Source organism: Lepus europaeus, chromosome 8 (genome assembly GCF_033115175.1).
Source record: "Lepus europaeus isolate LE1 chromosome 8, mLepTim1.pri, whole genome shotgun sequence".
In the NCBI taxonomy this organism is placed as follows: Eukaryota; Metazoa; Chordata; class Mammalia; order Lagomorpha; family Leporidae; genus Lepus; species Lepus europaeus.
The window spans coordinates 17,663,836-17,691,261 of NC_084834.1; the positions used below are offsets into that span (position 1 = coordinate 17,663,836).

A 27,426-nucleotide genomic window follows, 5' to 3' on the forward strand; every position below is an offset into this window, starting at 1 on the left:
GGGGCCAGGACCCCATCCCTCTGGGTCTCACCCCTGACAGGCGCCACCTGCTGGTACAGGCCACTGGCGGCAGCTGTGTTTAGGAGGGAGCCCATTCAAACCACAGCACTAGGAGACTGCGCCTGCAGAACCCCGAAATAACCGCTGGATTTGAGTAGAAGTTCTCGAAAATGCCAGAGTTGTTCCCTGAAGGGACACTTTATGTGTCTTTTTTGGAAGCCCCTTGGTTTGGATTCTGAATAAAGAGGCATCTGTGAGTCTCTGTGATCCATGTCTGAGAATGCTCAAGGCTCTTACCAAGAGAATTCCCACTTGGCATGGTTAAAAAGGCCCTTCAAACATTTAGGCTGCGTAGTTTTCTACTAACTGTCCAAAGTCGGATAACTGAGAAGTTCATCTTTCCTGAAAGAGTTGACATCCATAACTTAGGATTCTGTAGTGTGTTGTGTATATCATGATCCCAATTACATATACTTATATTCATCAACTGAAATTTAAAAAAAAAAACAGTGTCAAATACAAAAAAAAATAGAGTCATGACAACTGTCACCCCTTTTATCACAGGTCTTAAAATGATTAGGTGAAAATAATAATATAAGTGAAATTCAATGAAAGTACTACAAGCAAAGGGAATTTAAAAAACTGGGCAGTGCAAACTACTCTGTCTCACACGTTGGACTTCAGATGATGAATATGACTTCACAGAATTTAGAATTAAACAGTGAAAATTGCCGGCGCCGTGGCTCACTAGGCTAATCCTCCGCCTTGTGGCGCCGGCACACCGGGTTCTAGTCCCGGTCGGGGCACCGATCCTGTCCTGGTTGTCCCTCTTCCAGGCCAGCTCTCTGCTGTGGCCAGGGAGTGCAGTGGAGGATGGCCCAAGTCCTTGGGCCCTGCACCCCATGGGAGACCAGGATAAACACCTGGCTCCTGCCATCGGATCAGCGCAGTGCGCCGGCCGCAGCGCGCTACCGCAGCGGCCATTGGAGGGTGAACCAACGGCAGAAGGAAGACCTTTCTCTTTCTCTCTCTCTCACTGTCCACTCTGCCTGTCAAAAAAAAAAAAAAAAAAGAATTAAACAGTGAAACCAACGGCCTTTTCATTCCAAATCCCAGGAAGGGAGCAGTTATGCCAAAGTCACTCCATTTGGGTGCACAGGTGCTTGGCGTTGGGAGAGGGGTCTCCACCAACCTGTTTGCATGGCTCTGGGAGGTGAGGGCAGAGTCCAGTTCCCCTGTCCCCTCCCCGGGGCTGAAGGTGTGTCCTCTGCTTCCTCAGGCTGTCCTGGTACATGAGGCTGAGTCTGCCCACAGCTGCCGCTGCGCGCCCGCCTGGGCACCGAGCTCTGAAACTCGACCCTGGCAAGGACCAGCAGCCCTGCCCCCGTGGAGGAAATGGCTGAGCAGCCTCCGCCACAGCAGATGGAAACTTCCTTCCTCTTCATCCAGCTGCGGGCCCCCCCTGCGCCAGCTGTCCCCGCCCAGTCTCCAGCCGCTGCCGCAGCCCCAGGAGGCCTGGAGGAGGGACACATTCCCCCAAGTCCCAGGACAGGCTTCTTGGCAGGCTGGGACCTCAGGCGCACACAGGGCTTGGCTGCATCTCCGTGGAGCCTGCTGCACAAAGCAGGGCCCGGCCCAGAGCAACCAGCCGCTCTCAGCTGCCGCTCAGCGAGGGAGAAGGAGGCAGGGGACAAGCTCCGGGGTCTGGATGTGACAAGAGGCGGCGTGTGTGCATCCCCGCATGGCAGGCACTGCCGGGCCCCTACCTCTAGGAAACGAGGTGGGCTCCAGCCCCTGTCATGCAAGCCTCGTTGGCCAGCTCCCATCATGAACCATGGAAACAGTGATCGCTCCACGGGCGGGAGACACTGGCCGGCCTTTTCTGCCCCCCAGGAACTGTGGGGCGTGGACCACCACTCCAGAGATGCCTGGGCGTGTTCAGTTTTGCAAGCCACCGTGGCCCACGCTGCTGGCATGGACAAGAGGGCTCCCCTGATGGAGAGTGCTGTGACCTGCGGGCAACTCCCAAAGAGCTATGGCTCGGGCTCAGGTCCTGCAGGACAGGCGACAAGAGCACGGCTCTACAGGTACCGTCCCGCCGTGCAGACCAGCCAGTGCTGCCCGGCCCCACCTGCCGCTCTGCCTCTCAAGGTAAGAACCTGTGTGTCTGACTCCCCAACACCCCCACTGTCCCCTCACGAAGAGAGCATAGAGACAGGGGGCTGATGGGTTACGGCCTCGCAGGCTCTGCACTCTGCCACCTTCCTGGGCACTGGCACCATTTCTTTTGGAAGGAGACGTGCATAGCTATTTCCCAAGACTTCTGCTAAAGGTAGGGTAAGGAAAGCTGGAGAAGGAAGTGCGTGCTTCCTAGGAGAACTCCAGAGGATGCACCCAGGCTGCACACGGGCATCTCCCCAGCCTGCACTGCGCCAGCCTCACGGTAGATGCCTTTTCACATCCCGTTAATTCTCAGAACCAGCCTGCGGTTCCCATGTCCCATTTTCCCCTGAGGGAACTGAGCAGTGGCCAGGAGCAAAAATCTTCCCCCCTGCTTCCAAACAACAAGGGCAAGAGCAAAACCTGTTTTTCCAGAATGGACAGTGGGGGATGATGGGAGCAGCGCCCGTCAGTTGTGGAGGGTTCCAGAACTTCACCCCAGCCCTGGAACTCGGCCGTATCCTCACTGTTGTCCTGCAATGCCAGGCTTTCCGGGCTGCACATCCCCCCCCCCATCAGCAAGGACAGAGGCAGCCTGCCCAGTCCCAGGGTCTCTTGCCCGGCTGATCACGATCACGGTGCCATACTTGTGTCCAGTGCATTACGTTCCGGGCTCTCTGGCCCAGCCTCCTCCTCCTGCTGGGGCCGGAAGCCCACCTCGTCTGCCTGCTCTCAACTTGCTGGACAGGGCTTTTAAGGTTAGGCTTTATTTGCCTTCCCCAGCACCACAGACATCTCACTCTCCTCTGCCTGGGTGTGGACCACGGTGAGAGGGAAAGGGTGTGTGCTGGGGTCCGTGGGATGAGACGGTGGTTCAGGGGTGGGTACTCTTTTGAAAGCCGACATGGGGTGGCCCTCAGGGAAGCCGCAGGGGGAGAGTTGGATGAAATTCACGACATTGGGAAGGGGCCTTTCACAAGCTGGGAGGCGAGACTGCTCCATCTCGATTCTGCGCCACCCTCCTTCTCACCTCTCAGGTGGCCCCTCCTGCCTTCTCATCAGGAGTCCGCAGAACCACAGTTCAGGAGCAGGAGGAAAGGATGAGTCTGTGTTCTCTCCAGAGGGGGAACCCTTTGGGAGAAGAGATGCTAGCACGCTTCCGTAAGACATAGTTTACATTCCTTCTTGATGCTTGTATCGCTCATTTCCTACAGGGACTCAGGGAGAATGACTTAGCCGTGCGTCACAAGCCCTGTCTCTGTGTGGGGTCACACAGTAGTTGTTTGTGTACTTGCAGCCTGGTCTGATGACTTAACCCCCCTTCCACTCTCCTCTTCCCGCTTCGGGGTTTAAATCAGCCCCCCGGATCTGTCACCGTTGCTCTGACGGAAGTGCTGTGGGACCTGGTCTAAGCATATGGATCTCGGCTTTGTCCACCTGATTTTGCACGTGTCCCTGCAGAAGTCTGTTCTGCTTTAAAGGAGGATCACAGGATTCCTGGCTAATTGGTCAGCAGCCCCAGGTTCAAGTCTTAACCTTGAGCAAACTCAAAGCTCCCTGAGTGCCAGTTTCTCATCCTAGGAACCCCAATGAGGTCACTTGCTTCATAGTGTGCTATGATTGGTGTTGGGCCAGTGAAAAAGACTCTCAGTATCTCTGCGGTGAGGAAGAGCAAAAGCAAGACCAATGGGACACGAGGTAGGAGCAGGGAGGCCTGGAGTCAGAGGTGTGAGTGTAGAGTGGGTCTCCAGGGCCTGCTTGGGGAAGTAAGGCCTTGACCTTGCGGGCCAGGTGTTGTGAGAAATCAGCTCCCTCTGATCCACAAGTCCTCCACGTGCCTTCTGGCTATAATTAACATGGTGACCCCTGCCCGGTGTTGGGTGTTAGAGAGAGAAGCAAAATCTCCTGGAGAGTTGTTCCTTGTGTCCGGATCAGGACAGATCTTGGTACCCAACAGATTCGAAAGATGAGTTTATAGGAGTCACCTGGTACTTTCCTATTTTGGAGCTTAGCCGTAGGAGTGTCACAAGGCTGATTAAAACATTTCCGGGGGGTGGGGGGCGGGCAGGTATCAGACACCACTTGGGACATCCACATCCTTTATCAGAGGGCCTGGTTTGAGTCAAGCTCCTCTGCTTCCAGTCCATCTTCCTGCTAATGCGTATCCTGGAGGACAGAAAATGATGGCCCAAGGACTTGCACACCTGCCACCCATGTGGGAGACCTGGATTGAGTTCCAGGCTCCAGGTTGTTGAAGGTATTTGGAGACTGACCAGAAGATTAAAAAGTGTCCTCTCTCTCTCTCTCTCCCCCTCCAAATAAATTAATTTTTTTTTCTTGAGACTATTGTTCAGCCTAGTGGTTAAGACACTGGCTAAGATGCCTGCACCTGACATTGGAGATTGGAGTACCTGGATTCAGGTCCCAGCTCTGCCTCCTGACTTCAGCTTCCTGCTCATGTAGGCCCTGGGAGGCAGCAGTGATGGCTGAGGTAATTAGGTTCCTGCCACCCACACCTGGATTGAATTCCTGGATCCCAGTCTTGGGGAGTGAACCAGTAGATAAGTGTGCTCACTCGCTCGCTCTCTCTCTCTCTCTCTCTGAAAAAATTTAAAGAGAGAACATTTTCATGTCAACTAAAGATGGTGTGGATTTCTGTTGCTATCCTCGGGGAAAGTGTGGCCAGTTATCCTTATTAAAGTGAGGTGCTGGTTACAAGGGGGTACATTGTATTCCATTATGCACACTGTGGGGCTGAGGCCCTGGTGCCCACTTTCCAAGCAGAAAAATCTGCGTCTCCAGGGTAAGCATTCTTTGTGGCTAAATCTATCCTCTGGGCTTGCAATCACAGACTCCGAAGTGAAAACAAGTGACTCGCTTGGTTCTCAATGCACACGAGGGCTGGGTATGAGCACCATGGACTTGGCTCTAGCACTCTGTGACCAGACAGTCTCTGATGAACTCCTTCTCCTTACAAAAGCCTCCACGTCTTGAAGGATGTGCGTTATTAGCATGTTCACCCTACTGCCCAGAAGATGAAAGCTGGGGAGTGGCCAGCACCTCACTGGAACTCAAGACTGGGACCAGTGGCCGATGCTGTGGCTCAGCAGGTTAAGCCACTGCCTGCAGCACCAGCATCCCATAAGAGCGCCAGTTTGAGTCCTGGCTTCTCCACTTCCGATCCAACTCCCTGCTAATACACCTGAGAAAGCAGAAGATGGCCCAAGTACTTGGGCCCCCGCACCTACATGGGAGACCCATATGGAGTTCCAGGTTCGTGGCTTCAGCCTGGTCTAGCCCTGGCCATTGTGGCCATTTGGAGAATAAACCAGTGGATGGTGTGTGTGTGTGTGTGTGTGTCTCCTTCTCTCTGTAATTCTACCTTTCAAATGAATCTTAAAAAAAAAAAAAAAAAAATGGGACCAGGTAGCCTGCCCTACCACTTGAATTGACCTCCCCAAAGCTCAGCCTTCTCTAACTGTCTTTTCTGTGGGCAAAACTTCCTTGGAAAACAACTGGACATTTCCTGGGGCCTCGTGGTCAAGGCTGCGCTCCCCACTTCCTTGGTGGTGGGGATTGGGGATGGTGGGGGGTGGGAGAAGCACCTTGGGGAATATCAGGTCTAGCGCCCCCTGCCTGCATGAGTGAACACAGCCGCTTTCCAGGGGCAGGAAAGGGCTGGGTTTGGAGGCCCTGGGGTTTCATCTCAGAGCAATGTGAACTGAGGCCTGACATCCCTGTGGTTAGTCTGCCAGGGTGAGTCAGAAAACACCCAGGGCCTGGGACCAGAGCCTGCCCTCCCCAGCTCTCAGACCCCTTGCTCTGCTGCCCCTCTATGGGAACCCAAGGAACTGTCAGTGTTTGACTTGTACTGGGGGCTGAAGATACAAACACAAGGATGCCAGGCCCAACTCAAAGAAGAGGCAGAAAAGCTTTCTCTAGGGAAGTCTGACATACTAAAATAATGTATACAGCGTCTTCGTAACTTACATGTTTTGTGTCTTAAAGCAGCAGTGACTTTTGGTGTGTAAATGACATTAGAAAATCAGTGAGAATATACTTTTAAAAATCTCTCCCCAAATGCCATTTTTATAAAGTGCACAGTTTTCACCCAGAAATGTAGTCCCTGTATTTTGGTTTGCCTTTGTTCCTTCCTCTCTGACAGTAGCCCCTAAGACCCATCAACTGAGTTGCCACCCCCGGCTTCCAGGAGTGTTGGGGCTTTAGAGGGCAGAAGGAGAGCAAAGGAGACCACAGACAAGGACTTAGCAGGTGGTCATTCATGAACCCAGTGCCGTATCCAGCAGACCAGAGACAATAGCTTTAACTCTCTGCCTTGGATTGTTGTTCCTTGAAATAAAACCAACGACCCAAACGCTCAGATAAGTCCGTAAAACGCATTCCATCTGCAGTAGAAGGTTTTCATTTAAAGGTCATTGATGCTAGCATGGAAACAACGAGAACGCAGCTCTGGTTCTGCCGGCTCCCCAGCCACGTGGCCTCTGACCACACCCTGAGCGGAGCTGGCTTCTCCCATGGGTTCTCCTACAGTCCTTCCAGTTCTGGCATTCTGTGGTAAGCAGGAATCCAGAAAAGGAATGAAAAGTGAGGGGAAAGCCTTCCACGGTTCCATTTCACCCGCCTCAGCTCGCCTCTGAAGATCCCTGACGTTGCCGAGAGCCATCGCTGCAGGAAGGGTGCGGGCTCCACAGTGGGCTCCACAGTGGCTGCACTGGGGAGAACCCGGATTTCAGCGCGGGTCTGGGAATCCAGGGACAGGGCAGTCAGTGCCTTCTTGCAGCAGTGCGCAAATTCCTGCGGCGGGATTTCAGGGCTGGAGCCGCAAGCTGTTGGTCTTCTAACAGTCGGTTCCTTCTTCTCTCACCGAATTCTCATTGAACAAAATGCTCACCGGTCCCTTGGTCAAGCCTGCCCCCAGGACGCTGCCATTGGCCCACTCTGGGACACGCCCTGCGTTCCCCAAGACTTTGATTTCTCTGACCTTTCCTAAGTGTGGAAACTGTCTTGCTCACAAAGCGGCATTCTAGAAAATTCTGCCTTTGTATTCATCCTTCCTGAGGAGCAGTTCGGAACCTTGCAAATGAGACTCTAGCCAAAGGCGAGCACGTACAAACGCCCATGGACTCATTTTAACAGCCGATCCAGACAACCTTACACTGAGTCTCCCTCTCACGGCCCTGGTGCTGCTCAGTTAGCACTGACTGCATCGCTAAGCTGATCTTCGGTCTGTTTTACGCTGCGCTGGTCTTGATTTATTTCTTGAGTAAATGAAGCCTGTGGGAGCAGAATGGGCTTCAATTCTTTGTCATCTCGTGGTCGGCCTGGGTGTTCCCATGACAACACCCTCTCCCTCCTTTTCCCTGGACGTCCATATACCCAAGTCGGATCGTTACACAGATGCTACCTTCACAGACTCCCATACATACCAGGGCCTCGGCTGATTGACGGGAAGAAGGGAACAGGGCTCGTGAGCCCCCTATACCTGCAGAGAGCTGAGATGCAGGGCTTCCACCCTGTCTGTGATTCATGGAGGCCGAGGGAGGGCACGTCCCTCTGTTCCGGGATCAGTTCCTTTTCTGTCTTGTGAAAATATTAAACAGTCTCACGTCTTCCCTTCCAGCTCCAAAGATTCCAAGTCAGCTCTTGCCAGTGCCTCTGTGCCTGCACTCAGGAAAATGCAGCCAAAGCTACAGCTTTTGATGACAAATCTCTCAAAGTCCATCATATTGAGAATTCTCTGTGTTGGGAAACTCCTTTGTTGGTAGTTAGATGCTTCTTCAGAATTCCAGAGGAAAAACAGGAACCAGAACACATTTTAAAACAGAGTGCACCAACATGTGCCCTATTTTCTAATCTCAAGGGTGAAATTAAGTTTGGCCTGAAAGATTTAGGCACAGCAATTAAAGCTGAGTTTTGCACAGCTTTACAAAAAGAACTTGAGGGTTCCCCCACCCCTGCCCCGCTTCCATATTGAAAAAAGAAATAAACAAATTTGCTGAAAATGTTGGCTTTTGCTTCCAAATATTCAGAGAAAGGAATATTGAAAGTCATTCCCGTCAGGAGTTAAGACTTAGAATATTCCAAGAAGAGACACAGCCCTCACTCAGCTGCACTCATTCCCAACAGATGGTCTCAAGGGATTTTGCGCTGGAACAAAAGCCTTTCCTCAGTTGGAGATTTGGTTAGGACTCCTGGTGACAGATAGTAGAGGCCCTCAAGGCTGCTGACTCCTACGTGAGGGAGATTCCTAATAAAAGGAATGCACCCTGTCACGGGTGGGTCTTGCAGAGGCCACAGACAGAGATGCGGATGGGCCTGAGGGCCGGTGGGAGCCAGGGAGTGCAATGTGGCGGGTCTCTGTCCCCTCCTCTCCGCTGCCCTCTGCCCCTTTCTTCCGTCTGCCCTGTGGCCTTCCACCTGCACACTCCAGCTCCACAGGAGAGAACACGACCACCACAATCCCTTCTTTTTATTTATTTATTTGAAAGGCAGAGTGAGAGAGAGAGACACAGAGAGATACCTCTCCTCTACTGGTTCACTCCCCAAATGACCGCAACAGCTGGGGCTGGGCCAGGCCAAAGCCAGGAGCCTGGAACTCCATACAGGTCTCCTGCATGGCTGGCAGGGGCTCAGGTGCTGGGTTGGAAACAGAGTGGCCAAGACTTGAACTTGGGACACCTGCATTGCAAGCAGCAGCTTAGCTCACTGTGCCACAAAGCCTGCCCCGACGTCTGTCATGTAGAACATGTTCAGGCTAACCGTGGAATCCCTGAAGCCTGATTCCCAACCCCCTGGGAATGCTCCTTGGTCCAGCATGCATTGGGGATGTTGGTGGACACAGATCCATCACTCGCAGTGCTGCCGAATCAGCAGTCCCAAGAGGGAACTGCTCAGGAGAGAGCTTTCCTTGCTCATGACAAGTCACAGAGACACGGAGGGAAAGTAGCTCCCAGCTGCCTCCTTTGAGGAGCAGTTTGCTAGGGTTTTGATAGCAAAGGTTAGAGGGGGTGCCGAAGATGTAGCAAATGCGGAAGGGAGGAGCCCCTCCACCACCGCCACTTAGCAGCAGGCACCTTCACGCCTTGGCTGTGGTGGTCTGGCCCCCGCTGTGGACGGTATTGCAAGATACACGTTCCTGGAACACCCTCTGAAACCAGGCTCGGCAGAGCCTGTACTTACAAAGTGAAGTTCTCTGCCCCTGGTCCAGCGCTCTTTGCATCTAAATCCTACACCCTCAGTTACAGGTGCCCACCCAGTGGGCTGTAGTGGGGACAGGGCTGGGTGCAGCTCCCCGTGTATTCTCAGGTATGCTGAGGGTCGTCCAAGCAGGCAAGAGACAAATCCTACACCTTGAAGGGGTGTGGGAGAAAGGAAGCAAATGTGGATGACCAACCCACTGATGCCCTGAATCCCTTTCAGGGAGGCAGCAACTAAAATTATAAAATGATTATACAATTATACAATTATAAAAATTATAAAATTATAAATGATTCCTCGGTATGAATCATCTGAGCCCTCTCGGAGTTTAGGAAAGCCAGATTTTATAGCCCTCGTGGGATATTTTTAAACAGAGCACCCCTGAACTAAGTAATGTACGAGAATCGAATCATTGCCTGCTATGGTTTATAAATAGATTTATTTCCACAATCTGCTTCTGGTTATGACACAGTACAATGTTCTCATTTAAAGGCTTTTTTTTTCCCTTTGCAGACTTCTAGAGAATCTAGGATGTTTCAAGATTCACAGAGATACAACCTCCCTAAGGGAAAATGGGGTTCCATAGGAAGTAGAGGACCAGCCCGGTCTCTACATGTGGTCTCTGCAGCTTCACACCAACCCTGGGGGACCCCTGACCCAAGAGTCACAAGGTCAGAGCCAGCGAGAAGCGGGAAGCTCAGCTGCATTCCCCGGCCTGGGTTATAGTCCTTGATCTGAACCACGTCAGTGGGAACAAAAGTTGGGCAAGACAGGATGCTGGCCGAGGTACGGTCAGCACGATCGTGCCGCTCCAGGGCTGCGTCCTTCGGAAGTTCACGTTCCTCCGTGCTACATAATCAGCAGCTGGACTCTCTCTCTCTTTTTTTTTTTTTCTGGCTGCCCTTTGTGCTGTGCGTATTTCCTGTGATTATATTTAGTCCATTTGGGCCTTTGGGAATTTAACTTTCAGTTTCCAGGATGTGTGGTGATGTTGTATGAACCTTTCAATTCCCAGGTGCAGCAGATTGAGAGGTGAGAAGCCACAGCGCACTGCTCGAGCGCTGGAGGTGTTTATCTGCCGAAGCTCTCCTTTTTGTCCACAAGGAGCCGGGTCACTCCTCCCTGGGTGACCAGCCTGCCTGTAGGAGAGAGCGTTGATCTCTTGTCAGAAGCAGAGGGTTCAGGAGAACTTCATATTCACTCAGTCTTCTCCCGTAAAGGAGTTCAAGTGCCTTTAACAACAGCATAGGTTATAAACAGGGCTGTGCACTGTGGAGCAGAGGGCGAAGCCGCAGCTCCGGGTGCCTGCATTCCATATCGGATCGGAATGCCTGGGATCCAGTCCCACCTGTTTCTGATCCAGCTTCCTGCTACTGCACACCTGGGAGGGAGGCAGCAGATGGGGCTCAAGTACTTGGGTCCCTGCTGCCCATGTGGGAGACCCAGCCTTGGCAGTTGTAGGTATTTGGGGAGTGAACCAGCAGATAGGACAGCTCTCTGTCTCTCTGTCTCTGTCTCTCTGTCTCTGTTTCTCTCTCTCTCTCACTCTCTCTTCCTCTCTCTCTCCACCTTTCAGATATATAAAGTTTTTTAAAAATAAAAAAGAAATAGAGGGCCGGCGCCATGACTCAATAGGCTAATCCTCCGCCTTGCGGCGCCGGCACACCAGGTTCTAGTCCCAGTCGGGGCGCTGGATTCTGTCCCGGTTGCCCCTCTTCCAGTCCAGCCCTCTGCTGTGGCCAGGGAGTACAGTGGAGGATGGCCCAAGTGCTTGGGCCCTGCACCCCATGGGAGACCAGGAGAAGCACCTGGCTCCTGGCTTCAGATCAGCGCAGTGTGCCGGCCGCAGCGGCCATTGGAGGGTGAACCAACGGCAAAGGAAGACCTTTCTCTCTGTCTCTCTCACTGTCCACTCTGCCTGTCAAAAAAAAAAAAAAAGAAAGAAAGAAAAAAAAAAGAAAAGAAATAGAAATAGAAATAATTGGAAAGGGAAATCATAGTAAAGAACCAAGTCTAGGAGGAAGCACCTGGCTCCTGGCTTCAGATCGGCGCAGCACACCGGCCATAGCGACCATTTTGGGGGTGAACCAAAGGAAGAAAGACCTTTCTCTCTGTCTCTCTCTCTCTCACTGTCTAACTCTGCCTGTCAGGAAAAAAAAGAAGAAGAACCAAGTCTAGGAAAATATGTAAATAAGAGCCAAGATCAAGAAAAAAATCAGATTGAGGGCAGAACTGGAACCCAAAAGTTCAAGCCATCAGGGTTTACGGAGCTAGTACACACCAAAGTCAGACTTGGCTGTGTGCTTTGCAGCCGCCCCGGCTAAAAGAAACACAGGGTTAGCTACATACTTCTAATCCTGGGAGGGAGAGAGGAAGAAGGGAAGTAGGGAAAGAAGGAAGGAGGGAAGGAGGGAGGCAAAGGCATCTCTTAGAAAACTGAGTTAGGCTTAAAATAACATTTTGGACAAGAAGTTTCGTCACGCACACTTAATAGTCACTGTCCTTCTGTGTCCTTTGCCACGTAACTTGGTAGCCTAAGTGATCGTTAGAGTAGCATGTGTTCCTCGCTGGTACCTTAAGCTCTGTAAGGCCCTGTGCCTTTTTACTCAGCGTCCCCCTCCCCCAAACACTCCGCTCTCTGAGCTCCTTGACTTCCTAGTGACGGTTCAGCATCCCCGGTGCTGGCTGGCCTCTCCTGGTGATCCGTGTGCCCACCTGTAACGCACTTCTTTCCATTTACTGCAGGCCAGGAGGGTACAACGCGAGCGTGTCCAAACGACAAGGCAAGTCTGCTGGTTATGTGGAGTAAACGTACAAAGACTGTGCGTGCAGGTGTGTGAGTGTGTGTGTGGAGGAGGCTGATTTACTCTGTTAAGAGCTGCTGCTGCTGTTTTCTAGGACTATGATTACTTTGTTTGTTGAAAGATTTGTAAATTCATGTATGTGAAAGGCAGAGTGGCAAAGAGAGAGGGAAAACCAGAAAAAGAGAGAGATCTTCCATCCCCTGGTTCACTCCTCAAGTGGCTACGCCAGGTCCTTTGGGCCAGGCCAAAGCCAGGAGCCTGGAACTCCATCTGGGTCTCCCACGTGGGTGGCAGATCCTTGGACCAGCTTCTGCTGTTTCCCCAGGTGCATTAGCAGGGAGCTGGATCTGAGGCAGAGCATCAGGACCTTGAACTGGTGCTGCAGTATGGGATGACAGTATGGCAGGCAGTGGCTTAACCCTCTGCACCACAATGGCGGTCCCTGTGGTCACTTTCTTGATGAAAGAAGTTGCTGAACAAGTAACTTCTGGATTCCTTCATTATAAATGAATAAATTCTACTTACTGCTCACCAACTATGGAGTAGGTGCCATTCTACTCAGTGGGTGTATAGCGGTGAGTTGTAGAACAAAGCCTGTGCTCCTAAGAGCAACCTTCAATACATTTGTGGAAAATGGAATTAAATGATATGTGTGTTTGGGTACCATAACATTTTTGAAATGCACACACAATTTTTTCGTGATACACATTTTCCATGACCTTTTTGAAGACCCCTCATGTGCATTGATTTCAAACTTTTTTTGCACCAGAAAAAACTTACTTTTTTAAAAAAAGATTTTATTTATTTGAGAGAGTTACAAACAGAGAGGGGGAAAGACAGAAAGATCTTCCATCTGCTGGTTCACTCTCCAAATGACTACGATGGCCAGAGCTGAGTCAATCCAAAGCCAGGAGCCAAGAGCTTCTTCCAGATCTCCCACACAGGTGCAGGGGCCCAAGCGCTTGGGCCATCTTCTACTGCTTTCCCAAGCTGCAGCAGAGAGCTGGATTGGAAGAGGAGTAGCTGGGATATGAACTGGCGCCCATACGGGATAAGGGCACTGCAGGCAAAGACTTAGCCTACTGCGCCACAGCACCGGCCCCAAAACTTATGTTTTAATTTTATTTCCCATGAACTTTTTGAAGGACCCTTGTATCCTCTAGTGGGAGCAGAGGATGATAAACAAGTGAAGAAGGCATGAGGATACTGACCTCACAGTGTGGCAGGTGCTTGGGAGAAAGTAAAACAGAGGGAAGTGATGGGGAGGGACAGTAGGGTGATGACTCCGCAGACAGGATGATGTATAGGAGGGAGCCAGCCTGGGAAGACCAGTCCCCCCTCCCCCCAGGGCCCACTGGTGAGGCACTCAGCTCCGAGGCCTTGCAAGCTGATGACTGGCCAAACAAGAGGTGATTAGCATTGTTGGGCATCAATCAATCCACAGTGGAATGAAACGTCAGACTCTCTCCGGGGCCCTGCGTTCAGCACGGTGGTGTTTTTGTGAACGTGCGTTTCTCTTGTGGCTCAGGCTGACGTTTCGGGAGCTGTTGGGTGGGCCTGTGGCCAAGGAACGCCAGTACTACTTCTGTTTGGCTGGGCTTGGTGACCTAGTTTTCTAGATAGACTTTGTGAATAATGTCCCCCCAACAGCGAGCATTTTTCTGGCGAATCAGCTTCACTCCCTGCTTTCAACATCCTATAAAGTAAATGTTTCAACTTGACCAAAATTAAATTCCTGTGCTCTTTCTTGCCATTTTAGAAAGCTAATGGCAAAAATCGTTTTTTTTTTTCACTTCAATCTTTTTTAATAAGTGAAGTTTTCCATATAGCTCTCTGTAACACTGCCCTCTTACCATTTTTTGTGATAATTGTTTTGAAACTCTGTTTATTAGCAAGGTAGAGAGACACAGAGACGGACAAACAGGAAACTGCCATCCACTGGTTCACTCCCCAAATGCCCACAATGACTGGGGCTGGGCCAGGTCTAAGCCAGCAGCCTGGAACTCAATCTGGGTCTCCCATGTAGGTGGCAGGAACTCAACTATTCGAACCATCATCACTTCCTCCCAGGTTCTGCGATGTCAGGAAGCTGGAGCTGAGAGCGCCAGGAGTGAACCCCAGGCATTCTTATATGGGACATGGCATCTTTTTTTAAAAAATATTTTATTTTTTAAATATTTTATTTATTTATTTGAGAAGTAGAGTTACATACAGTGAGAGGGAGAGACAGAGAGAAAGGGCTTCCTTCCATTGGTTCACTCCCCAAATGGCCGCAACGGCCAGAGCTGCACCAATCCGAAGCCAGGAGCCAGGTGCCTCTTCCCAATCTCCCATGCGGATACAGGGGCCCAAGGACTTGGGCCATCTTCTACTGCTTTCCCAGGCCACAGCAGAGAGCTATATGGGAAGAGGGACAGCCGGAACTAGAACTGGCACCCATGTGGGATGCTGGTGCCGCAGGCGGAGGATTAACTCACTGTGCCATGGCACCAGCCCCAAGATTTTATTTATTTGAGAAGCAGAGTTACAGACAGTGAGAGGGAGAGACAGAGAGAAAGGTCTTCCTTCTGTTGGTTCACTCCCCAGATGGCTGCAATGGCCAGAGCTACGCTGATCGGAAGCCAGGAGCCAGGTGCTTCCTCCCGGTCTCCCACACAGGTGCAGGGGCCCAAGAACTTGGACCATCTTCTACTGCTTTCCCAGGCCATAGCAGAGTGCTGGATTGGAAGAGGGGCAGCCGGAACTAGAACCGGCACCCATATGGGATGATGGTGCCGCAGGCGGTGGATTAGCCTACTGTGCCAAAGCGCCAGCCCCGTGAACATCTTGTATTCCTAAATGGCAGGCTAAATGTCTACACCCGTGAACCACTTGGGCCTTTTGTTCATTTATTAGATTGGCATGATGCTGAAGCCTTTGGAGGTCTTTGGGAAAAGAAATCATTACATAAATAAACTTAGAAATGACATATTCAAAGTAGATGCAGGAGCTTTATTGACTATGAATCACCTTCTTCTGTAGGTCCTCTATAAAGTGTAAAGCAGAGACAGAGGATTTTCTTCCCGCTTTCTGTAAGTCTGAGCACTAGGGATGAAGGCAAAGAGGCATTTAAAGACATATGCAGCATGGGGCTGGAGCTGTGGCACAGTGAGTTAATGCCCTGGCCTGAAGCTCCGGCATCCCATATGGGCGCCGGTTCAAGACCCTGCTGCTCCACTTCTGATCCAGCTCTCTGCTGTGGCCTGGGAAAGCAGTAGAAGATGGCCCAAGCCCTTGGGCCCCAGCATCCACATGGAAGACCCAGAAGAAGCTCCTGGCTCCTGGCTTCAGATTGGCGCAGCTCCAGCCATTGCGGCCAATTGGGGAGTGAACCAGCTGGTGGAAGACCCCTCCCCACCCCACCCCGCCCTGCCTCTCCTCTCTCTGTGTAACTCTGACTTTCAAATAAATAAATAAATCTTTTAAAAAAAAAGACACATGCAGCACAAAACACCCTCAGAATAAGCCACACAATGCATAATGCTTGGTATGATCATCAGTACAGAACCACAGTGGGGCGATGGCTGTTCACGGAAAGTGGTGCAAGTTACCATCTGGGCTGCAAAGCGTGAGGAGCAAGGCCGCCATCCTCTTCCTTTAGTCTGGGGAAGATTCTCCATGGGACGGACCTGAAGCTCCATCTCGGCAAAGCCAGGAAAGCTTGATGAGCTGACGGAACATGAAGAAGGTTTGAGTGCTGGGCTTCTCTTGAGTTCACGTGTGATTTCACAATTTACTTCTTTTTGAAGGTTTATTTTATTGACTTGAAAGGCAGACTTACAAAGAGAGAGAGCGAGATAGACAGAGAGACAGAGATCTTGTATTCACTGTTTCACTCCCCAAATGGCCACAAAGGAGGGGTCCAGGCCAAGAACCTCATCCAGGTCTCCCACTTGGGTGGCAGGGGCAGGTAAAGCCGCCTCCGAAGTCAGTATCCCATGTGGGCGCTGTTCTAGTCCCGGCTGCTCCACTTCTGATCCAGCTCCCTGCTAATGTGCCTGGGAAAGCAGTGGAAGATGGCCCGAATGCTTGAGCCCCTGCCTCCCAAATGAGAGACCTGAATGAAACTCCTGGCACCTGGCTTTGGCCTGGCCCAGCCCTAGCCATTGCTGCCATTTGGGGGAGTGAACCAGTGGATGCAAGATCTCTCTCTCTCTCTCTCTCTCTGCCTCTCCCTCTGTAACTCTGCCTTTCAAATAAATAATATATCTTTAAGAAAAAAAGTGGGTAACACTCCTCTATGTCAGTTGACTGCAGTAATATATGGGTTTTTCTGCCTTGGTTCCTCCAGAACAAGATGATTTTGAGGTCCTCCTACACCTGTCTTCATCAGGAAGACCAGCCAAAGAATACATAGCATTCATTTGCCTCCTTTCTAGGCTCGTCTGGCCTTTGCTACAAGCAGAATAGTCTTTATGAAAAAAAAAAAAAAGAGAGAGAGAAAATGAACCAAGTAAGTTATTCCTGATTGCAAAGACAGCAGGTATGAGAATCCATCAACATGTTCAGAAAAGGAACCATTTCATTATTTGTAATAAAACCATGACGATCTGGCTCCAAACCCCCATCCCACGAGCCTAGCAAGAAATTCAGCCTCAGCTATTCTTAGGGTTTCTGATACCAAAGTGGGACCAAAGGACGCAAAAGCGTCCATGAGCTCTTGTACTCACACCTTCCTGCCGCGCGTGGTCGCACGTGGTCAGCACAGGGTTGAAGAACACAGCCGCTGGAGCCGGACTCCATGGCATTGATCCTGGCTCTGCCCCTTCCGGCTGTGTGGCCCGGGGCACGTTTCTTCACCTCGTTGTGCTTGTTTCTTCGTCTGTATGAGAGTAGAAATCACTTCTCCTTTTATAAAAAAGATTTGTATCATTTATTTGACAGAGTAATGGGGAAGGAGGGTGGAGAGCGCCATCTTCCACCCTCTGTTTCACTCCCCAAATGGCCACAAAGGCCAGGGCTGGGCCAGGTTGAAGCCAGAAGCTAGGAACTCCATCTGCGGCTCCCACATGGGTGGCAGGGCCCCAAGTACTTGGGCCATTTTCTGCTGTCTCCCCAGGTGCATTAGCAGGGAGCTGAACAGGAAGTGGAGCAGCCAGAACTGGAGCGGGTGCTCATATGGGATGCTGGCATCCCAAGGAGTGGCTTAACCTGTTAAGCCATAAAGCCAGCCCCTAGAAATTACTTCTTACCTACCCTCTTCCCCTCCAATCTTGAAACATAAAAACCAAGGTTATTATTCTCTGGGTTTAACCCTAAATTCTGCAATATATTTGCCCAACATCTTGATTCTCTATGAATTCATCCTCCACTACAGCTCAGAGCTAATGGGTCCTCAAGGAAAAAAAAAAAAACAAAAAAACAAAAAACAACTATTGAGGCTTAGAAAGATCCAGAAAAACAGAACTCTCTATAGGTGGACTCAGAATGAAGCAACGTGCATCAGGGTCCTATGACAAGGCTGACGAATGGGAGTGGGAATATTAATGCCGTGTCCGCTATGGAAGGGCTGCACCTGCATGGGGGCTTCTGCTGTTGCCCTAGAAATGTCTGCCAAGGCCCCCAGGACAGCAAAGGAAAGGGGGGCTGAAAAGTAAGGAGAAAATCTGCAAATTCAAGATGATAATGCATCCTGTCACCCAAGAAAGGTTTGAAGAGGTGTGAAAAATAAAAATAGAACAACTTAAGGAAAATCTGGGCTTTAGGAGAAGCTATTGGTAAAACTGTGCTGTTCCTCTGGGTCCAGTGCTCTAGAGTCAGCTTTGCTTGGTTAGTGCTGACTTCTAGGGACATAAAGGGCTAGCCAGAGGCCGTAGGTCAACAGTGCCCAAGGTGCAGGGCCCCAGACAATCTACTGCGGACAGCGACAAAACGGCAGAACTTCTGTTGATATTTCTACATCTTATGCTCTAATTTTATTTTTGTGCTTTAAAACGTACAAAGTATACAAAAATACGTATACCTTAGAAATATTTACACATATATATTAACAATAGTTGGGATATATGTACATATAAACATATAAGCACATATTCCTAAAATATACATACTTACCTGTGACCAACATATTATGCTAGCAGTGTATTTATAGTTATATTCCTCCAAAAAGGAAAAATAAAAACATTCATTCATTGATGAACAGGGTTTTTTTTAAGGTTTTATTTTATTTATTTGAAAGACAGAGTTACAGAGACAGGTAGAGCGAGAGAGAGAGAGAGAGAGAGGTCTTCCATCCACTGGTTCACTCCCCAAATGACCGCAACAGCCAGAGCTGAGCTGATCTGAATCCAGGAGCCAGGAGCTTCTTCTGGATCTCCCACAAGGGTACAGGAGCCCAATGACATGGGCCATCTTCTGCTGCTTTCCCAGACCACAGCAGAGAGCTGGATCGGAAGTGGAGCGGCAGGGACTTGAACCAGCACCCATATGGGATGCTGGTACTGCAGGCGGTGGCTTTACCTGCCACGCTACAGAGCCAGCCCCCAACAATTTTCTAATGTGGCCTGGGATGCAGGGGAAAAGGGGTTTAAGCATTGGACTTACTACACTAAAAGCAAACCTTACCCACACCGCAGCTTTGTCTAAGTCGTGGGCCTCCTGTGGCCATCACAACTCCTCTGACACCCGGCTGGAGTCCCCAGCACCCCGGGCAGCTGTGTCATGAGACTGCTGCCCCGAAGGGGCCTCTTCTCATCCTGCATTCTCAGGCTACTTCGGAATACCTCTCTAGGATGCGATTTGGAGTAGGATTGCCAAGTGTAGCAAATACAAAAATAGCAATAATTGGGACATGTACCAAAAAATTGTCATGTATCTGAAATTCAGATTAAACTGCCATCCTGTGGATTCTCCAACACCTTAGTGTGAATCAGTTCTGGACAAATTATAGGACCTCCAGGAGCCTCAGCCTCTGTGGTCCTCAGTTGTCATGGCATCCTTTTCCTAACAGATGTAGCACATTGAGCACCGTTCCTGCACAGAGTAGATAAACTACAGTTGGCATCATTTGTCTATTATTTCTAATACGGTTCCAAGTGTTTATGTGCAAATCCTATCTCCTTTACCAGAAGGCAGGATCCATGTGTGGACAGACATGCACATAAGGGGTGCAGAATTGGCTGAATTTTGGTTAAGCACGGCTTCTGCCCATGTACTTTTGTTGAGTCTGGTTGACTGCCTAGTGGGCTAGTCCCCTTTTCAATCTCCTGTTTCCTTCCCCCCAAAGATGAAGGTGTTGTTGCTATTTCAAGCAAGCTAAGCCCTTGTGGAAACTGCTTCCCTTGGCTCTTATAAGGTCAGAGTTCTCACAATCTGTAAGAATTTATCGTTCCTATTATATTGCAAGGCTCCCCTGTGTGATTCCTGGAAACCACAGATGAAAACAGAGAATGTCTAGAACTGCTCTAAGGATTTAATGACATTTGCACTCAAGCTGCCAAAAGCAAACACTTATGACACTGGGTGGCCATTCTTCTGCTGAATTTACACAGTGCACAACTGTGCTAGCATGAACGTTCATTGTGAATGCATGAGAGCCCATGCAAGCTATGTACTGATTGTAATGAAAGCCTGGACACTTGTAAAGAACTCTGGCACGGAGCCAAAGACTTAGGAGAGGATCTTCCAGGGATACTAACCAAGGACCATGGGAGGGGCTGGCTAGGCCCCCCTGAGAGGGGCAGAGGTGCCCAGCAGAGAGAACACCCTGTTCTCCCACTCACTGCAGGCCTAGCTCCAGGCAGTCTGTGTGTCACTGCATGGAGGCAGGTCACTGCTCTTGCATGTCCCTCTTTGACCCACCCCCACTTGAATCACCAGGGAAGATTCAAGTGAGAATTCAAGGTCATCTGAATCTCCCTTTTTTTTAAGTCCCTAGCCTTAGCACCACCCATTTGAACTCCACCATTGCAAGGGCCGTCCCTGAGCTGCCCACTCTTCTCAGGTATTCTGGGGGCTCTGATAGGTGTCTCCCTGTGCATGCAATGGGCAGAAAGTCTTGCACTCCTAGCAGAGTGCTGAGCCAAGAACTGTGAGCCGTGGGCTCCACATTTCACTATCAGAAAGTGTTTCCCACATGTCTAAGTGATGGTTTATGCAAGCCGGCTGGACTGGGTTGGATAAGCCCAGCAGTCACCTGGTGGCTCCAATTGGAGATGAGTCGGGCAGAGGTCATTGCTGTGGGTCCCTTAGAACTGTTTTGCCCCTGCTTGCTGTGGTCACTCCAGTTTGTAAGACAACAAGCCACCATCCTGGGCCCTGAGTGACACCTGGCCACAAAGGTGTGGCTCCACCTTGTGGTTGGACCTGCGCATCTGCGTGGGATTTCGTACCCTTTCACAGGCTGCTGGAGCAGCAGTCAGGAGCATCATGGTCAGACTCTGGAGTTCAAAGAACGCAAGGTCAGAGTGCAAGGGCTTTGCTGGGACATTTTTGGGAGTACAAAATGACTCCTAGTGCAGTGACGTCTTCCAGGCTCCTTATCTCTCAAGGGGAGCTTCAGAGGCAGTGACTCTGGAGTTTCTTCCAACTCTGAAATTCTATGAACCCAGGCTGCAATAATACCAAGGGCCCTCAGAAAGTTCGTGAAAGTGGAATTAAAAGATAAAGGTGATTTGGTGCAAAAAAAAAAAAAAATGGAAGGGCATGCATACAAGGCATCTTCAAAAGTTCATGGAAAAGGCATATTGTGAAAATAAAAACCATGTATGGATATCAGTGTTTTTTGCACCAAAATAATTTTGTTTCTTAATTCCATTTTTCATGAAACTTTTGAAACACTCTTACAGACCTGAACATTCTGTGAAGCACAGAGGGGTTGGAAACCTGAAGAATCTCTACAGCCATTATTGTTGTCTTTGATTTCTTTTGAATTAGCAAGCTAAGTCACAGCACACTAATGACTTCTCTCCATTAATAGGACCTGCACACCTATGCGTTTTTAAAATGATGATTGAATATCTACCCAAAGAATGCACCAGTCTTACAAGATTTAACAATTCTCATTCATTCAATAAATCTTTCAGGCTTGGTGCTAGACAATAGGGTCTAGCTGAGAAATCACACTGAATAAGTAATTAAAAGTGTGATGTGTGTTACAAAGAAAGCCAAGAGGTTACAGAAATGAACAATGGGGGAGGCCAGCACTGTGGCACAGTGGCTGGTAGCCCTTGGGTTCTGGTTCAAGTCCCAGCTGCTCCAATCCAGTTCCCTGCTAATGTGCCTGGGAAAGCAGCAGAGGATGGTTCAAGTGCTTGTGTACCCACATGGGAGACCCAGATGAATCTCCTGGCTCCTGGCCTGTGTGCCATTTGGGGAGTGAACCAGCAGATGAAAGATCTCTCTCTCTCTTGATCTCTCTCTCTGTCCCTTCCCTTTCACCCCCCCCCCCAATAATTCTGCCTCTCAAATAAATAAATAAATCTTTAAAAAAGAAAGAAATGAATAATGGGATACTCACCCTCTTTTGAAAGGTTAGGAAAAGCTTCCTGCCAGGAGTAACTGTCAAAATCAATAGTAAGAGCTAACAGGATGGATGCTGTGACCCAGCGGTTGAGCCACTGTTTGGGAGAACTACAGTCCACATCTAAGTGCCACGATTTAGTCCTTCCTCCACTTTCTGAGCCAGCTTCTTGCTAATGCACCTGGAGGGCAGCAGGTGATGGCTCAGATACCTGAGCTTCTGTGTGGGAGACCCAGCTGGAGCCCTGGCTCCTGGCTTCAGCCTGGCCCAGCCCTAGCTGTTGTAGGTATTTAGGAAGTCAAACAACAAATGGAGAATCTGTGTGTGTGTGTGTGTGTCACTCTGTCCTTCAAATAAGTAAAAATGAATAATGAAATAATAAAATAATAAAAATGAAAAATGTTGTTGATATCTTGAACATGGCTCTGAAAAGTTCTCCTTGAACTTCTCTTGCTAGGGATGACCTTGTAACACACAGGAGATGACGTGCTGATCAGCATTTAGGTTCTGTCAGTGTCATTAGAATGTTCCCACCCCAACTTCCGAAGAAGCTGTGGAAGCATGCCCAGGTCCAATATTATTCTACTTAGGCACACACCAAAGGCATCTCTAATTATTAGGAATTACATGTTATTAAAGCTTAATGGACTAGAATTCAGCTACCCGGAATTCTCAATTAACTTGAATTTCTCGTATGATACCTAAAGCTTAAGGGAAATTGCCAGACTATAAATCTTTCTTTAAAAAAATTCATATTTTTAACATATTTATTTATTTATTTATTTTGAGAGGCAGGGAAAGAGAGAGTGGGCACTCCCTTCTGCCAGTTGAGTCCCCAGATGCCGACAGTGATCAGGGCTGGGCCAAGGCTGAAACCAGGAGCCCAGAACTCAACTTGGTCTCCCACATGGATGCAGGGACCCAACTATTTGAGCTCCTGCACCCTGCTACATGCCAGGGTGTGCACCAGAAGGAAGCTGGCTTGAAACAGAGCCAAGACTCAAACCACAGCGCTCAGTACCGGATGTGGGGCCTGACCTGGTTACACCCACTACCCCAACCTACCAACCCACTCCCTAACTGACAGCCAAATGCCTTGCATACTTTCAGACTAAGGAATGCCATTCTGACTAAGAAAGCAGGTCAAGATTCTGCACTCCCCAGTTCTGCTCCAGTTCCACCATTTGAGGATCCCTCTAAGTTGGGATGATTGTCTAGTATTTTTTATTTTTGTTTCAGCTGCTTGCTATCAGGAATACATTGTGTTGCCACAAGCTTGGATGTTTAAACAATTGATTAAATTTATGTGCCGTGGATGAACAAGGTGCAGGGAAGAAAATGAGAGGAGCCTAGGGAATGAGGGTTGGTCTCAAAGGGTTTGCAATTTTCTTGGGAAGGCAAAGAGAGGGTAAGATATGCAGCTAGGTCATCAACTGCGGTAGATGTGGGAAAATTCACCCATAGTGAGAAGGGAAACGTCACCAGAATGTTTAGGTAGCAGATGGAACATGACCCAGGAAAAAGAGGAGCTACAATCATTGGTCAGGGGGAGAACATTCTAGAACATTCTGAGCTGGGCTTGTCTTCTGGTAAAGTCTGGTTCTTTTTTTTAATGCATGATTTAACAAGTTCATCCACAAACAAGTAAAATAGTTTACATGTCTACTCATGATTCAACCACAGTATGCAATCTCACCTATTTGTGGGTTGAGTCACTTTGTTAATTACAGTGTGTTTTGTCTTGTCGCCAATGATTAAATTATTAACCATGTCCTTTTTTGATTTCCCCGAATACTGTCTGACTATAAGGATCTTGACTCACTGGATTACCCTTCCCTTTTGTTTGTTTTCTGAGTGTGGTGTGGTTGGGTTGTGCACGTACGTGTATGTGTGTGTGCAAATTCTTAAAGAGCTTTCCAACTGTGATTTCATCTACTTCTTTTTAAAACTTCTACGTTGTTACAGGAAAACAGGCAGGGGTGGAGATAAATGAGGCACGACCATGCCACTCACTAATGAATTTACCCCACTGTGCTTTCTGGCTGGTTCAAAGGGGCTGCAGAAAGGGACAGAGTTAAGTAGAAGTTGTAGGAGTCGTCAGAGTAGGGAGCAGCGGGGAGCTTTCAACAAGGGGTTTGTTCCTAACTTGCCAAAGATGGGCCCCAGGATGACCAGGGATGGGCCAGGCATGAGCCCCATCACAGCCACTTACCACTCTCAAACTTCATGCCCTCCCACAAGTGGGCACAACTGGCTGCTTCAATGTGTTACCAACTTCCTTTAAAAAAGAGACAGACAGACATCTTCCATCCACTGATTCATTCCCCAAATGCCCACAAACAGCTGAAGCTGGACCAGGCTGAAGCCGGGAGCCAGAATTCAATCCAGGTCTCCTACATGGGTGGCAGGGATGCGAGTGCCTGAGGGGTCACCTGCTGCCTCCTAGGTGTATCTTAGCAGGCTGCTGGAGACTCGGGAGAGGAGCCAGGACTCAATCCCAGGCACTCCAATATGGGATATGGGGCCCCAGGCAGCAGTGTCTTAATGGCTGCACCAAATGCACCCCCCACCCCCCACCCCCCCACTTGCATTTCCTTATTTCTTCCTTTAATTAACTTTAAAAAAATTATCTAATTATTTTCATTTATTTTTAAAGGCTGAGAGGGAGATATAAAGAGACAGAGATATCTGCCATGTGTTAGCTCACTTCCTAAATGCCCACAACAGCCCAGGCTGGGTCAGGCTGAAGCCAGGAGCTGGGAACTCCATCCAGCCCCCTCCAGGTAAATTTATAATTGAGGAAATCACAAAGAATTTACCCGATCAATAGGAAATGGGTGTGGCAGGGAAAGAACTGCTCACTGAGCTGCATCACAGATTCTTATTTCAGACCACTCAGATCTGTCAGCAAATATTGATACACTGGTATTGATATGTAAGATCTATAGATCTCTGTGATCATAGGTCTGAAGAAAGCAAGAATCCCATAGGCAAAGCTGTAAATATCTACATAAACAGCAGATATCGACAGCAAAATTCTATATAGATATTCCTGAAGATGTTTCTTGGAAACTCAGTTCAGTGGCAAAGTGTTTTTCAGTTTTCCTCTAGTCATCCAAAACCACATACTGCCTAAATTCCAAGCTTTGGGCTGTGCCTCTGCCTGCAGCACCAGCATCCCATATGGGCATTGGTTCATGTCCCAGCTGCTCCTCTTTTGATCCAGCTCTCTGCTGTGGCCTGGAGAGCAGTGGAGGATGGCCCCAGTGCTTGGGCCCCTGCATCCACATGGGAGACCCAGAAGAGGCCCCTGGCTCCTGACTTCAGATTGCTCCAGCTGTGGCCATTGAGTCCATCTGAAGACCTTTTTCTCTCTGGCCATAATTCTGCCTTTCAAATAAATAGATGAGATCTTTAAAAAATAAAATCCAGGAGGAAGGAAAAAGACAAATCTCATCTCTGTGGAATCTGGGTTTTCAGAGGCTTGAGACCGTGCAATCATCATAATGCGACCTAAGGGCTGTCTTTTAAAAGGTTAAGGACATTTGGAGCTGGGTTGAAGCAAAAGCACCTGACTGACTCAGATTTGGTGGCCCCCCAAAGCAAACTTGCTAGTCCTCGCTTTCAGGCCTGTCCCATTGCTGGGGTGTCCCCCTGGGCACAGCACAGAGCCAGATATTCCCATGGTGACGGGAGACAAAGTCAGCCACATGCCAGCGGGGAGGCTGCCAGAGGGAGCTGAAGAGGATCTGGAAGACTGGGAAAAAAGACAATGATCAGGCTCAAACCGCCTCCTGAGAAGCCAGCATTCCATATGGGCACCGGTTCAGGACTGGGCTACTCCACTTCTGATCCAGCTCCCTGCTAATGGGCCTGGGAAAGCAGCAGAAGATGGCCCAAGTGCTTGGGCCCCTGCACCCAAGTTGGAGACCCAGAAAAAGCTCTTGGCTCCTGGCTTCAGTCTGGCCCAGCCCAGGCTGTTGTAGCCATTTGGGGAGTGACTGAGTGGATGGAAGTTCTCTCTCTCTCTCTCTCTCTCTCTCTCTCTCTCTCTCTCTTTCTCTCCCTCTCTCTATCTGTAACTCTTCTTTCCAAATAAATAAAGTATGATAGGTAAAAAAATAAAATAAAACAAGACATTAAAAAAGACAGGTCTTGAACTTTCTGTGAACCACTGTGTCTTTCCTTCTTCCTTCCTTTTGTTATCTCCATAATTCATTTCTTAACCTTTCTTCTTTCTGTTAAGAGAGCAGTGATAGGGATTTTTTTTTTTAATTTTGAAAAAACCATAAACTTTGCTTTCATAATCTGCCTGCTAGGCACTGGGGGAGGAGGAGTAGGACTCAGATCTTATCTGGTACAGCATCTTGGTTCCATCTGATATCAGTTTGGATCTGAGATTTTTTTTTAGAAGTTGCAATTGTCCACTCTCTTGCTCAGGCAAATTTTTTGCTCAGGAGCAGCTGCTACTGCTCTCCTGTAAAGAACGAACCACAGCGCCAGGCTGTGCTCGCCCGTGCCTATCAGGAGCTCCCTGCATTTCCCATTAGGCTGGAGGGGGCCAGCTTCCCACACAGGTAGAGGCAGTCTAGGGACTTGAGATGTCGCTAGGCAGGGTCCCCCCTCTGCTGGCTCAGCTGGGCTCCGTTCCCAGGGTCTGGCTCCTGACGCTGGGTGCAGACTTAGCCACAACTGGATGCTGTTGTTGGGAGAGAAATGCTCATGACTTAGAGCTCGGTCATTCTGATCTTTGTGGTATCTACTAAGATGGAGATTTCCGGTGAGTGGCAGACGATTTCCATGAGCTGCGTTCAGCCTCAACACAGCTATCCAGCACAGAACGTCACTGGTCACACCGTGGTTCTGAGCCAACCGGGGGTGCTGTGTGCCTTCAGCCTCGGTGACTCCACCTTGCAGGGTGATGGCAAGAACAGGCTGCTGGCCCCAAGCCCTCTGTCACTTACAAAGCAGATGAACTTCTGCCTTCATTCTCAGAACTGTGGAAAAGTGGTCTTGTACTGTCCTCACTTCTTCCCTGGTGCCACCTCCCCCAGTAGATGCTGTCACCCTTCTGGCCTGGGTATTGATGAACCAGTCACAGTAACAACATCTAGACAAGGAGCCAGCAGCATTCTCAAATTCTCAGATCTCCAAATGCCAGGGCACTTTCGTACGATGGGCTCAGTCATCCCAACTCAGGGAAAAAGAAAGGATCCAGTATGTTAGGTGGGCTTACTTGGTAGATGACATGACTCTTTAAAAATGAATCATACAGTAAAATCAATGTGTGTGTGCATAGTTCCATTATTTTTAACACATATATAAGATAAATATGTATTATACTTATTACAGAACAAGTTTGCCTATAAGTTTATATATTTATATGTTCTATAATAGATCATGCTTTTATATCACATATAAATGTAGGTAGGTAGGTCTGTGTAACCCCCACCTCAACCAGGAAACAGAAGAGTTAACTTTGCTCCAAAAAATTTATGAAGGTAGTTACACCCTCTCCCACCCATCACCCTTGGAAACCATGGATCTGTTCCTCATCATAACGGTTTTGCCTCTTCAAGAATGTCATAAAAACGGAACCGTACAGTGTGTAAACTTTGGAGACTTGCTTCTTTCGCCTAGAAAAGTCTCAGTGACTTTGAGGTTCCACCAAATTCTGGCACACGTCAACAGCGTATTGCCTTTGCTTGCTGAATATTCCGTTTGCGGACGTATCAGTCTTTTTCT

At 49.2% G+C, this 27,426-nt stretch overlaps 1 protein-coding gene across 1 annotated transcript in view; it reads left to right on the forward strand.

Annotated features, from left to right (window-relative positions):
• The first annotated feature begins 1,497 nt into the window (after positions 1-1,497).
• PSD3 (pleckstrin and Sec7 domain containing 3) overlaps positions 1,498-27,426 on the forward strand; it is a 611,013-nt gene continuing 585,084 nt past the window's right edge. The window contains exon 1 of the mRNA XM_062199432.1: positions 1,498-2,151. Within this exon, the coding sequence (XP_062055416.1) occupies positions 1,828-2,151 (324 nt within the window). The 5' untranslated portion in view covers positions 1,498-1,827. The remainder of the gene's footprint in view (positions 2,152-27,426) is intronic.